Source organism: Tiliqua scincoides, chromosome 3, assembly GCF_035046505.1.
Source record: "Tiliqua scincoides isolate rTilSci1 chromosome 3, rTilSci1.hap2, whole genome shotgun sequence".
NCBI lineage: Eukaryota > Metazoa > Chordata > Lepidosauria > Squamata > Scincidae > Tiliqua > Tiliqua scincoides.
Window position 1 is genome coordinate 695,966 of NC_089823.1, and position 14,012 is coordinate 709,977.

The 14,012-nt window shown below is 51.6% G+C and overlaps 1 protein-coding gene across 1 annotated transcript; it reads right to left on the reverse strand.

Annotated features, from left to right (window-relative positions):
- Positions 1-11,993: 11,993 nt before the first annotated feature.
- On the reverse strand, positions 11,994-13,284 carry LOC136643875 (olfactory receptor 52P1-like). The gene is made up of 2 exons (XM_066619289.1): positions 13,281-13,284; positions 11,994-13,138 (listed from the first exon to the last, which is right to left on the reverse strand). The coding sequence occupies exons 1-2, from the start codon at positions 13,282-13,284 to the stop codon at positions 11,994-11,996; spliced, it is 1,149 nt and encodes a 382-aa protein (XP_066475386.1).
- Between the last annotated feature and the right edge of the window lie 728 nt (positions 13,285-14,012).

Consider the following 14,012-nt stretch of genomic DNA (forward strand, 5'->3'; position numbering starts at 1 on the left):
GACAACCGCACCCAACAAGGAGGAGGAAGCCACGCTGCCAGCAGCCCCCGCCAGCACGGGGAGACTCCAAGGGGACCCTGACTCCCAAGGGCACGCAGCCAAGTGGGGTGGCCCCAAGACTTTGGGTGCCTTGGTCTATGAGTTGTGGGCCCCGCAAGGGTACCTGGAGGTAGCTAGGCTGAGTGTGGAGTGGCTGTCGGGAGGGGGCAGCAAAGCGTCTCAGAGTCCCTGGTCCTCTTGCTCCAGAGCGTCTCCTTGAAGGGACTGTGGCATAGCTCCAATTCCCGCCGTGCCAGGGCTCCGTCGTGGCTCTTTCAGCAGTTCCACCAGGCGCTGCACCCAGGGGTCCTAAGCGGCGAAGGGGGCCTGTTGGGCCGGGATCCAGGTGGCAGTGAGGGAGGGGGCTGGGCCTGGAACAGAGGAGGCAGCGTCTGCATCTGTGGGGGCTCGCGTGGCGCCCCACAGGCCCCCTGTCCTAACACGTGTAGTGAGATGAGGGGCTCCTCGGGAGGGCGCCAGGAAAGACCACGGAGCTCCCCAAGCGCCTCCTATCTCTGGACGGCACCTGCACTGTTGGCAGCGAGACACCGGCATACGGAGGGCCAAACGCACTTCTCCGTCTCTGTTCCACAGAGAAAACCATTGCAGGAGAGGAGCAGCAGCTCATGAGGCTCACACCAGAATGGAAAGTGTCCTGTTTGGACCAAAACCTGCTTCTGCAGCAGCTGCAGCCCCACAGCCGTGTCCCTGACCCTCCACACTCCTTCAGGGTCAGCAGATCCACAAGCCAAAGAGCTCCTGCAGCAGGCCAGCTTCCTCCCACAGGAACACAGGCGTTCCTGGGCCTGGAGTGTAGGGCAGGAGTTGCTGCCACGTGCCCAGGTAATGTCCCCAGCGTCCCGCGTGGGCAGTGAGTGTGGGTGAGATGGGAAGATCCCAGGAAATTTCTGGGTCCCCTCCTTTGGCTGCTGGGCCCCCTTTCTGTCCCTGGGCTGGGTACAAATTGCCCTCTTTACCCCCATCGCCTGGCCTGCCATGCCTTTCCCCTCACCTGCCCCATCCAGGCCGTGCTGGGTCTGTGCCATACAAGCATGTGCGCACCCCCCCACCTGCAGACGCTCTGAGAAGGGAGGTGGAAGCAGGGAACTGCTCAGGACCTTCCAGTATTCCTGCCTTCTTCACTCCTGGGGGGTGGGTTGTCCGAGCCCACTGTGGGTTCCAGGCACCTCCAAGGATGAGCAGGAGAGCAGGACCAAGGAGATCACCGGATACCTGCTCTGAGCGCTCAGCCACAAGGCTTCCCCGTGGCAGGGTCAGAACCTGGGCAGGGGTCCGCAGATGCAGAAGTCCCTGCCTCTGTTCCTCTCTCCATTGGAGCCTCCCAGCTGCAAGGCCCTGGGTGGTCCCGCCTCCTGAAGGCCGCCCAGCCTGAGCCAGCCAACTGACACACACTGGCTGTCCTGTCACACACCAAGAAGAGGTGACTCAGGATCGTGTCGCCCGGAGTCTGGGCCGTGAATTCTCGGTAGGTGGCCCTTTGGCAGGCGGCTCCCTCCAGACCCCAGCCGCCAGATGGGGAATGCAATACTGACCTTCCAGAGTCGTCGCAAGGACTGCATCAACTGACGTGCCACCCAAACCTGAAGGGGCTGAGCTGGGTGGCGCAGGGGGCGGCTCAGAGGCTTTTCTTCAGAGGAGGAACAGCCTCCAGATTCTACGGTCCTTGGTGGAAGTTCAGGCAGGAAGGGGGACCCCCCTCGCCCACCTCTCCTTCCTTCCTACCTCTGGCCTTGGTCTCCCTTCCACCAGGCAGCCGGGGCCAGGGTGTTCCTCTCAAGGCTTCTGCCCACCCTCCCCAGGAGGCGCGCAGCCTCACCCTGTGCCAGGCTCCCCAGCAGCACTGCTTCTCCTCTGATCTCCCTGAGAGGTCCAGTTGCACCCAGGCTGACTTCGAGGTGCCTCCCTTGACCTTGGCAAGGCCTGCTGGGCACCACTCCTGCTGGCCGGCCGGCTGGCTATAAACACCCTCACTCGCACCACCCCTGGGCTGTCATCACTATGGAAGCACCTCCTCTAGGACCCAGCCTTTGTTCCTAATGCCACTGAATACCAGTTGCAGTGTCTACCCCAAGCCGAAACAGATCAAGCCTCTCCTGTGCCCCAGCTGCTTTTTCCCCAAGACCAGAAAGACTCCGCTGTGGCCACTTTTCTCTTAAGGTGGCACTCCAGGCCCCTGATCACTGGGGGTTGCTGCCCTGTTTCTGCACCTGTGCCAGCTCTGCAATCCCCTTTCCATGACATGATGACCAGAGCCTGGTCCCATGTCCCGAGGGAGCCTGCAGGCACCACTGCTGCGATGTGAGCCACTTCCCTCCTACCCCCCTTCCCAATAACCGCTGGTGCAGTCACCTGCCTTCCTGTAAGGCAGATGTCATGGAGTGGCTCCTGCTGGGAAGCCGCCTGCCCCCACAATGACCACATGTGGCTTTTGTGGGTGTCCTACGAAGAAGAGCAAAGACCACAATCCCAGGGAGCAAAAGGGGGGAGCTCCAGTCCTGGCTGGGAGCTGCCCTGGAGTGGGGTGGGGCTCAGCCGGCGATTGGGTGCCAGCTGATGCAAGGGGCTTTGTGTCTGGCACTCCACAGAAATGGGTTCTGCCTGTGCAGCCAGTTCCTTGGCTCCATTTCACATCAAGGCTCTCTGCACAGTTTCCAGTCAAATGAACACAAGAACATAAGAACAGCCCCACTGGATCAGGCCAGAGGCCCATCTAGTCCAGCTTCCTGTATCTCACAGAGGCCCACCAAATGCCCCAGGGAGCACACCAGATAACAAGAGACCTCATCCTGGTGCCCTCCCTTGCATCTGGCATTCTGACATAGCCCATTTCTAAAATCAGGAGGTGGCACATACGCATCATGGCTTGTAACCCGTAATGGATTTTTCCTCCAGAAACCTGTCCAATCCCCTTTTAAAGGTGTCCAGGCCAGTCGGCATCACCACATCCTGTGGCAAAGAGTTCCACAGACCAACCACACGCTGAGTAAAGAAATACTTTCTTTTGTCTGTCCTAACTCTCCCAACACTCGGTTTTAGCGGATGTCCCCTGGTTCTGGTGTTATGTGAGTGTAAAGAGCATCTCCCTATCCACTCTGACCATCCCCTGCATAATTTTGTATGTCTCAATCATGTCTCCCCTCAGGCGCTTCTTTTCTAGGCTGAAGAGGCCCAAACGCCGTAGCCTTTCCTCGTAAGGAAGGTGCCCCAGCCCCGTAATCATCTTAGTCGCTCTCTTTTGCACCTTTTCCATTTCCACTATGTGTTTTTTGAGATGCGGCAACCAGAACTGGACACAATACTCCAGGTGTGGCCTTACCATAGATTTGTATAAGTATTGGCAACCTTCAGTCTCGAAAGAGTATGGTATCGCGCTCTGAAAGGTGGTTCTGGCACAGCGTCTAGTGTGGCTGAAAAGGCCAATCCGGGAGTGACAATCCCTTCCACACTGGGAGCAAGTGCAGTCTGTCCCTGGTCTGTCTCCCTGGCTATGGGCCTTCCTTCTTTGCCTCAGACTGTTGGCCAAGTGTCTCTTCAAACTGGGAAAGGCCATGCTGCACAGCCTGCCTCCAAGCGGGCCGCTCAGAGGCCAGGGTTTCCCACTTGTTGAGGTCCATCCCTAAGGCTTTCAGATCCCTCTTGCAGATGTCCATAGATTTGTACAACGGCATTATAATACTAGCCGTTTTGTTCTCAATACCCTTCCTAATGATCCCAAGCATAGAATTGACCTTCTTCACTGCCTTCATACATTGGGTCGACACTTTCATCGACCTGTCCACCACCACCCCAAGATCTCTCTCCTGATCTGTCACAGGCAGCTCAGAACCCATCAGCCTATATGTGAAGTTTTGATTCTTTGCCCCAATGTGCATGACACATTGTAAACTTACTGACATTGAAGCGCATCTGCCATTTTGCTGCCCATTCTGCCAGTCTGGAGAGATCCTTCTGGAACTCCTCACAATCACTTCTGGTCTTCACCACTTGGAAAAGCTTGGTGTTGTCTGCAAACTTGGCCACCTCAGTGCTCACCCCTGTCTCCAGATCATTTATGAAGAGACTGAAAAGCACCGGTCCCAGGAAAGGTCCTTGGGGCACACCGCTTTTCACTTCTCTCCATTGTGAAAATTGTCCATTGAACAGGACACTCTCTGTTTCCTGTTCTTCAACCAGTTCTCAATCCAGGAGAGGACCTGCCCTCTAATTTCCTGTCTGTGGAGTTTTTCAGTAGCCTTTGGTGAGGGACCATGTCGAACGCCTTCTAAAAGTCCAGATATTTAATGTCCATGGGTTCTCCTGCATCCACATGCCTGTTGACCTTTACAAAGAATTCTATAAGGTTTGTGAGGCAAGACTTACCCTTACAGAAGCTATGCTGATTCTCCCCCAGCAAGGCCTGTTCGTCTATGTGTTTTGAGATTCTATCTTTGATGAGGCATTCCACCATCTTACCCAGTATGGATGCTAGGCTGACCGGCCTATAGTTTCCCAGGTCCCCCCTTCTTCCCTTTTCAAAGATCGGTGTGACATTTGCTATCCTCCAATCCTCTGGCCACCGTTTTGAGGGACAAGTTGCATATTTTAGTCAAAAGATCAGCAACTTCATTCTTCAATTCCTTAATAACTCTTGGGTGGATGCCATCCGGGCCTGGTGACTTATTGATCTTTATCAATGAGGTCTGAAACATTTTCTCTTTTAACCTCTATCTGACTTAATTCCTTGGTCAGGAGGGGCTGTTCGGGCAGCGATATTGAGGCACAGTGACCTTTGACCCTAGACTGTAAAGTCACCGGATAGCTCAGTAAAGTATAAGCAGAGTAGAAAGAATTATTTTAAAAACCTTATAGCCCAGAGATATTATAGCATAACACAAAATGGTAGAGAGCTGCTTGATTTTAGAAACAAAAGCTTAAAAGTTTAAAAATCTGGCTAAAGCATGGAAACACAGAGAATGGTAAAAACTGCTTGAAAGAATTATTTTTAGAAGCTGTTTTTCTAGTTTCATAGAAGTTTCACAGAAGCTGGGATTTTGATACACTTTGGAATTTGGAAAAGGGAGTCGTATCTAAGGCAAAGATAGATAAACTCCATCTTGGCAGAAGCACACGTCTGCCAAGGACACTACTATGCCTGGTGCCAAGGCTCACTTATGTTATTCTTCTATGCTTTCAAAGGAAAAGACACATGTAGGTAAAATAGTCTTTGCCTTAAAGTGTAACCAACATATATGGGGACATATGGGGACACGGTAGTTATTAGAAGTAAGTCTTAAAGAACCAAAATGCTTGATTTTAGAAAAGCCTTAAGAAAACAGACAAAAAGAAGTAACATCCTTATCAGTTGGCAAGGTTTCTTGGTTGGTCTGGCTAGCCAGCCACAGACACCTGCAGGAGACTCATTTAGAAAACAAAACAAAACATTTAATTAGATAAACAAGAGTATCCTTGAGAATCCGTCTTTGTTTGAATTGCAACTGAAATGGAGAAATGAATGTTTAGAAGGATTGATGCAGGTTTGTGCAGAGAGAGAGAGAAAGAGAGGCCTAGTGTATGTAATGTCTGAGTAACTTGTTTGAAGGCAAGTGGGAGAAGGATTTGTTAAAAAGAAAATGTGATGCAGTGAAAGTTTGGCTTGTTTTATGATAAAATATATGAAAAATCACAAGAAGCTGGCTGAAGCCTTAGCTCAAAGAGATTACACTTTAACAGCTAGGCAGAAGAGGGACGAGGTCACTTCTAGCAAGGATATACACCACTATAGATCTCTCAATACCCATGTACTCAAAGTAACTGGTCACTATAGAATTAAGAGTGAAACTAAGAGTGCTAAAAGAAGTTTAATGAACTTTGGTTCACAGAGATTTGCAAAGGAACCCACAGTGTTTTACTAAAACCAGGAGAAGAGATAAGATGGGTGGTTCAAGCAAGGCTTGAAGGGAATATATGACAATAAATGGGTCAGAAGTTCTGCCAAAATAGGGTCTCCACACCTGTGTTTAAGTGTTTTTGTGTTCTCTTTAATGAGGATGTTACAGCAAACCCTACTGGTTTTTGAAAACTTTTGGAAATTGTGTAATTTTGGCTAAGTTTTAAGGTGAAACCCCACCTGTATGTCAATCAGAGCCAATCAATGGTTTTGCTCACTTATTGCCCACCTATTTTCTATCTTCTATGTAAATAGTATTTTATCTATAGCCTATTAAGAGTTAGCCCCATCTATGATGTCAAACTTTCAGCGAATAGGAAGTCTAGATTTTCAGACAGTGTGGTATAAAGGTTAAGGACCAGCATTCAGACGGGGTCCATGCTTTGGACATGAGTTCTGTGGACCAATTGTATACAATTCAATAAAAGCCTGTGAACCTTCACCCCTGTGTACCGAGTTGTTCTGAGTAGCTTATCTGCCTTGCAACAGTATCTGCCCGAGGTCTTCTGCCATGAAGACAGATGCAAAGAACTCATTTAATTTCTCTGCCATCTCTAAGTCTCCTTTTATCTCCCATTTCTCTCCCTCACCATCCAGAGGGCCAACTGCTTCTCTGGTGGGTTCCTGCTTCTAACATATTTGAAGAAGCTTTTATTATTCCCCTGAATGTTGCTGGCCGTGTGTTTCTCATAGTCTCGCTTGGCCTCCTGTATCACCTTCTTACATTTCTTTTGCCACAATTTATGTTATGTAGCCCACTGTTACCAAAAGAACCTGCTTTAGTTGTTTCGGGGAATTAGTACACCTGCTCTATTGGAACTCTGGGACCTGAAGACTGGATGCAAACCAGCATTCTGCAGAAATGCCTTTTCTTAAAGAAGAGAATGAGAGAAATAGTCCAATAAGTGATTACAGCTTTATTAAAAGGGACACAAAACAGATATCCAAAAGAATCAATAAAGGACTGCTGCCCAGTCTTGGGGACTTGATGGGCAAGTTCAGCTTTAACACTGTGTGGGGTTAGATGCAAAGAGACACATCAAAGACCAGTGAGGACTTACAGTCACAAGACTTTTTGTTTATTCACTTGCAAGCGGGTTACACCTGATCCAACATGATCAGTGTAGCACTGAACAAAGGAAGACTAAAGCTTTTATAACATCTTTTTGTAGTTTGCACAGCTTATTGGTTAACTTTTTCTATCCGCAGGCGAGCTCATTACTTCACTGGCTAGCTGTATTCTTTGATTAAAGGTAGTTCCCCGTCCCCGCAGGGTGAGGAACTGTGAGAAGGCATTTGCAATGAACAAACGAAGTGGTCCCGATTGCCTTCTGAAGGGCTGCATGGGGAGGTGAGATCAGAGGCTCGATACTGGGCATTGCATCTCCACCTTCCCCCACGTGCCCACCCTCGCTGCCTGCAGCAAAGACTTAGTGGCTGAGAGTTTGAGAATCACTGCTATACTCACTTTCCTAGGAGTAATCCCAATGAACACAGTGGAACTATTCAGAAGTAAGGACATGCATAGGATTGTGCTATCAGGCCAAGGATGGAAAAGCACTGCGGGAAGAAAGGGCAGCCTGAAGGGGGCTGGGAGGGGAGGGGGCTGGGAACATCGTGGGGGGGGCGCACTGGGAAGAAATCCTTGCACCCCCCACTGTGCTCGGCAACCAGGAGGAGCCTGCTGGGGAGCTGCGCTTCTCACCCAGGGTGAACAGATGTCCTAACTGCAAAAGAGGACCAGGCACCCCAAAATGTAGGACAGCTAAGGAAAATGTAAGACATGACAAAATATAAGCTAAAAACTCCATATTAATTTGAACACTATATAAGTTATTAAATTTTCAACTATATTACATATATATTATCCCATATTATTATTATCCCATATTATTATTACATAAATATTCCCTGGGGGCTGGGGATGAGAACAGGCCCTCAGTTTGGCTGTACTTGTCGTAAGAGGCGACTAAACAGCCACCGGGTAGATGGGACTCGTCAGCCTGGGAAGGCAGCTCATCTGAGAGAAGGAAAACTCTGATCTCAAACCTCCACTGCCTTGTGGCTACATCCAGTTATGGAAGAGGCTTCAGGAGTCAACCTCGAGACAAAATCCGGAGCCGGAGTCCCTGAGGCAGTTCATGGCTGAAAACAGTCACGTTCTGGCAACTCCTGCGACGCCGCTGGAACCAACCGTATTGGCCTCTGCCTTTCCATTGGACCATTTCAGCGATGTGGAGAGGGGGGATTTGCTGCATGGGTAACAGCCTATCCTCCATACCTACTTTACCCAGGCTTCGTGCACTGGAGAGGACACTCTGTTCCAGAACCACCGTTCAGAACGCGATACCAGAGTCTTCCGAGACTGAAGGATGCCAACAACAATTACATATAATTTATTGCATATTTTATTAATTGCAAGAAGGCTCTCTGCTGCCTGCTCACGGGGAAAAGGAGGACATTTAAGTTCTTTTCCAGGACATGAGGCTAAAAAAGAGAATACATCCTGGAAAAGGAGGACGTCTGGTCACCCTGTTCTCACCCCAGGTTCTGCCCACCGGTCCCCTGGCCAGGAATGCTGCCACAGGCACAGGGGCGGGTGGGCCTTCTGCTGCGGCCAGGCAGGCTTCTCTGCAGGACCGTGCAGTCTGTGCCTCTCTCTACTGCAGGCGGCTGCGGCTGCCCCAGAGAGCCATCCCATGCAGGCACCCGTGGCTGTGCTGCCCTCTGGCTGCTCGTTCTGGTAAGACACTCCAAGCCAGTGGCATAGCTCGGTCATTTGTCATCCACGGCCCATACATTTTTTGTCACTCCATGCAACATAATTAATTAACTTTTCAAGTGATGTCATGGCTGGAAGTGACATCATCAAGCAAATTAAAATAATTATAAATAATTAAAGAAAAACAAATAATTAAATAAGGGGAAACCAGCCCTGTTTCACCAAGTGAATTTTCTCTGTAGCCTGCCTGCAATAATGCCAGACCCCCTCCCCCCCAAAAAAAAATTCAGTGAGATTTTCAGGCCTACCCAGTGCCCAGTTCAAGCACAGCACAATCAGGACCCACCTGGCCTTACAAGTCTAAAACAGAAAAAACTCACCTTACCAGCTGACGGCTCTGGTTTATTCTTTTAATTTTTATTATTATTAATTATTATTAACTTTATTTTTACCCCGCCTTTCTCCCCAGAGGGACTCAAAGTGGCTTACAACAAAGGTTAAGACAAATTAAAAAAGATAATTTAAAAACAGATAAAAACATACTAACAACACATGATTAAAAACAGTAATGGGGGAGCTGCCTTCTGGAGCATTTGTTGAGCTCCACTTTCACCAGATCAGGACATTCTGGTAGCCTCACATTCCCCTTTGCCCAACCTGACCATGAGCCAAGGCACGTTTGCTTACTCATGAGTAAACGCTTAGTTTCACTTTCAAAACATTTGTAAGCTTGGAGGGAGGGACTTCCTCCTTGGGTGCTTTTGGGGGACTGCGTTCATTGGATTGGGACCACTCTGGTGTAATGGGATTCCTCTCAGCCTACCCTTTCCAATGGACTACAGTAAGATTGCCTACTCATGAGTAAACACACAATATCACTCAGTTTCACTTTCCATAGGGTTCCATGCATTTTTTGTTTTCTGGTGTTTGACCATAACTTTTAACAGAATGGAGATATTTCACTCGTTTTTTTAATTGCAAAATTGTAAATTCCACATCCACCATATACAGCATGATGGTATTATTCCTAACCACCGCGATGTGTGCGATTTTGGTCACTTGTGGTATCAACCCCCCCCCCCGCTGGTACCTAGGGTGGACCACCCCCCTGCCCCTTGCTAGCTACGGCACTGCTCCAAGCAACCCTTCAGCAGGAGGGAGAGAGAGTGAGCAAAGCCGGCCCACCCACCCGGGCACCTGGCACTGAGGGGGCCTCTGCTGTTCACAAGCACCAGGAGAGAAGAGCAGCTGGGAGGGGAAGGCGAGAGGCAGCCAACGCAGGCTGCACTCTTATCCTCACTTACCTGGGAGTACATCCCATTGACTATAACAAGGCTTACTTCTGAGTAGACATGCATAGGATCGGGCTCTTAGGGCCCAATCCTGTCCAACTTTCCACTGCCAATGCAGCTGTGCCAATGGGGCACATGCAACATTCTGTGGTGGTGGGGGAGTAGTCACAGAGAACTCCTCAAGCGAAGGGATCATCTGTTCCCTCTCCTCAGGGCTGCATTGTGGCTGCATCAGTGCTGGAAAGTTGGATAGGATTGGGCCCTTAGTTACTTTAAAAGGGGAAGAGGTAAATCTGCAGCCCTTACTCAGTACAACTGAATGGAGGAACACCACAATCTGATGTATGCCTATTCAGAAGTAAGTCTCATTCTTCATTGGGACTTACTCCCAGGTAAGTGTGCACAGTGTAGCTGCCAATACCTGGGAATACCCGTTGCTGGAGGCACAGGTGAGGGCTCCTGACACCAGAGCACCCAGACCAGTCATTGTCCTGACACACTGGGGGCCCCCCAGGTGATCCAACACTCTCCAAGGAGTCCACAGTGCAGCTAATGTTGTTTCCTAAGTCATCTTCCCCCAGCTTTCACAGTTGGCTAGAGAGGTTTGGCAACTGATCTTAGAAAGCAGGTCAACCAAGTCCGGCTCTCAGGAAACCACAACTCCAGAAATTAGCAGGCCCTGTTCTTAGTCGAAATAAAGCACATCATGGAGCACAGGTTTCTGATACCGACTCACCTGATGAGCTCCTACACTTGCTAGCAGGTGGACCTGGGTTTCCTCAAGAGCTCCAGCCCATGTTGGTCCTGCTACCATCCTGCACAGGCCACTCCTCCCAGCTCCAGGGAAAGGGGGGGGGGGGCCCTACAGGCCAAGCCAGCTCTTGCAGCCCTGGGTCTCAGCTCCCAACCCCAGGGATCCAGGCTCAAGACTCTGGTTCGTGAGACTCTTCTAGTAGATGACCTCAGCTTCCCAAACACTCAGGCACAGACATCAGTCTGTAAGAATGTGGATGGCAGTTTATTTTAAATAACAAGAATTAAGGTCGCACTTCATGAAGGCATTTAAAGATATGTTAGGGAACAATTAGGGAACCCTAGAGTTGGAAACCACTAGGCTTAACGTGGGGGGGGGGCAACCTTTACAGGGAACAAGACACAACACAGTACTGAAATAACCAAAGCCAAGCTTCCTAAAAAAACCATTGAACCCAGCAGTCACCCAGACCCCTGGGCAGAAATGAAGTGCAGCTTTCCCTCCCCATCCCAACACACCTGGGATAGGTGAGTGTCCCTGGAACACTGAAGAGTCACACTCCCCCACAGCTAATTCAGGAGTATCTTTATCCTTTGGAGCCAGGCTCAGACCAATCAGAAAGCAGAAGTAGCCAAACTTTCTTGAGGCTGGTGCCATCACACTGGAGTTATCTCTTCCAACTGCATCCAATCTGGAGGGAAGGGGTCCTTGAAGAAGGCACCAGCTCGCAGCTGACCAGGCCAATTGTCCACTCCATGATAGGCAAGACACACCAAAGAGTAGCTGTCCCACAGTGGCAAAAGAGGAGGCTGCCCTCTGCAGAAAGGAGCCCGGCAGTGCTCTCAGCTGCCTTTAAAGTGAAAGCCAGCCCAAGTCCTTCACAGTACTCCACAGGTGGGGCTCTTGCCTTCATGTATCCCAGAAGCTTCTGGCTCTGTCCACTCTGGGGAAAAAATGCAGGGCGAGCCTCTCCAGCTGCATTCTGTCTTCCTCCGTGGCAGCCAGCTATTGGTCCACAGACGGGGTGTCTGTGATGGGAAGGAGGACTTTGCTGTTCCTTCATTTTGACCTTCTGTGGTGGGGGCTGTGTGTGTGATGGTGTCTGTCCCTCCCTCCCTCCCTCTGATTCTGGAAGCCCCTCCCAGAGTCCTCAGCAGCCGCAGCTGCTCCCCAGCAAGGGTTTTGGTGATTCCAGCCCAGGGAGGCCCGTGAATGGGGCTGAGTGCAGAGCCCTGTCCCTCAGGCGGCCTTGCGGTGGAGCCCCCGCAGCACCCGTTCTCGAATCTGCTTGGTCCTCACCCCATAGATGACGGGGTTCACTGTTGGGGGCACCAGCAGGTAGACGTTGGCCATGAGGATGTGGACGTGGTGTGGGATGCTGCCGTGGCTGAAGCGGTGGGTGAGGAACGTGAAGACTGCTGTGGTGTAGAAGATGAGGATGACACAGATGTGGGAGCCGCAGGTCCTCAGGGCCTTCAGCCCAGCCTCCTTGGAGGGCAGGCGGCAGGCGGTGCGCAGGATCAGGCCGTAGGACAGCCCAATGAAGAGCACATCAAAGGCGCCAATGAGGGACGCCACTGCCAGGCTGTAGGCCTTTGTGCCCACCGGGTCTGCACAGGCGAGCTTGACTATGGCCATGAACTCACAGTAGCTGTGGGCAACGACTGTGGTCCTGCAGAACGGCAGCTGCCCCACCAGGAATGGGTGTGGAAAGAAGAATACCATGCCCCTGGCAAGCACTGCAGCCCCAATCCTGGCGATGTGGGTCCCTGTGAGAATCACAGTGTGCCGCAGTGGGTGGCAAATGGCCACGTAGCGGTCGTACGCCATGGCCAGGAAGAAGCCGGACTCCATGGCTGTGAGCATGTGGATGAAGAACATCTGGGTCAGGCAGCTGCTGAAGCTGATGTGGCCTGCCCCGAGCCAGAAGATGGCCAGCATCTTGGGCAGGGCAGAGGTGGACAGCAGCAGGTCGGTGAGGGACAGCATGCCCAGGAAGAGGTACATGGGCTGGTGGAGGCTGGGCTCAGTCTTGATGACCACAAGGACGGTGCAGTTGCCCAGGAGGGCAAAGAGGTACATGGAGCAGAAGGGCAGGGCCAGCCAGGTGTGCAAGGACTCCAGGCCGGGAATGCCGAGGAGGAGGAAGGCTGCAGGGCTGGCCTGCGAGAGGTTGGAGGGAGGGGGCTGCATGCTGGAGTCAGGTGCTCTCACTCGGCTCCCTTTCACACGATGGGCCACCGCGACACCCGACTTGCGGCAGGCAGCTGCGTGGAGCAAACGGGCCGTGAACTCAAATCGTTCGCAGAGAAGTGCCTCCGCCTTGCAAGGAGCTGGATCCCAGGCCCGACCAGGACCGATGGGGGCCTCTCTTCTCTTCTTATCTGCGGAAACACTTGCAAAATGTGGTCCTCTGCACTGCAGCCAGAGTTATCTCAGACTGCGGTGCACTGGCGTAGCAACCTGCAGGGCGAGGGGCAGGGGGAGAGGGGTATGGTGCTGCCATTTGTAACTAGCCCCCCTCACCCATTTTACTGGATAAACTGGGGAAAGGGAGTGCTTGCTGCTCGAAAGGCATTAGGATGCTGCCTTGGGAAAAGCTCCCTCCCTCCCAGGGCAGCAGGGAACCCCCAAATCCAATGAGCCGCCTTAAAAGCAAACCAGTAGGGAATGAGGCAGTCGGACAGACCTGGCAACCAACTCCCTCCAGAGCGAACTGTGACCAGGCGGATGACGGAGTCAGTTTAATCCGGTATTTCAAAGTCTACAAAGGTACCAAAACCGTGGAGAGGCAAATGTAGGGTGAAGAACAAAGCCTGAGAAAGAAACAGAAGGAGCAGGGAGGTTGCGGACGGAGCTGCAGAGGTTGGCAAGGACGCCAGAGGGTGGAGCGACCCTAGATGTGTCTGTGCTGAGGCTGTCTCAGGGTTCTGGCCCTGGCGTCGCACAAGCAGCAAGGTGAGCAGGCTGGCCTCCCACGGAGCGCCACTTTCCTCTGATCCTGGGCCTGGGCCTGTTGTGGATGCCAGTGGCTTCCACCTGTGGGATTTGGCCTGTGGGGAGGGTCCTTGGCGTCCTGCGCAGCTGGACTTCTCATTCAACTGAGTTGCCCCAAAGCCGCATCCTGCTTACTGGACAGTTGGGGAAAAGAAGATGCTCAACCGAGACACCCGATCACAACTGGGCAATGCGTCCACGGCCCCCTTGGGGCGCCAGAGCATTACAGAGGCCTCTGAGGGGCTAAAAAGGTCCAAACTG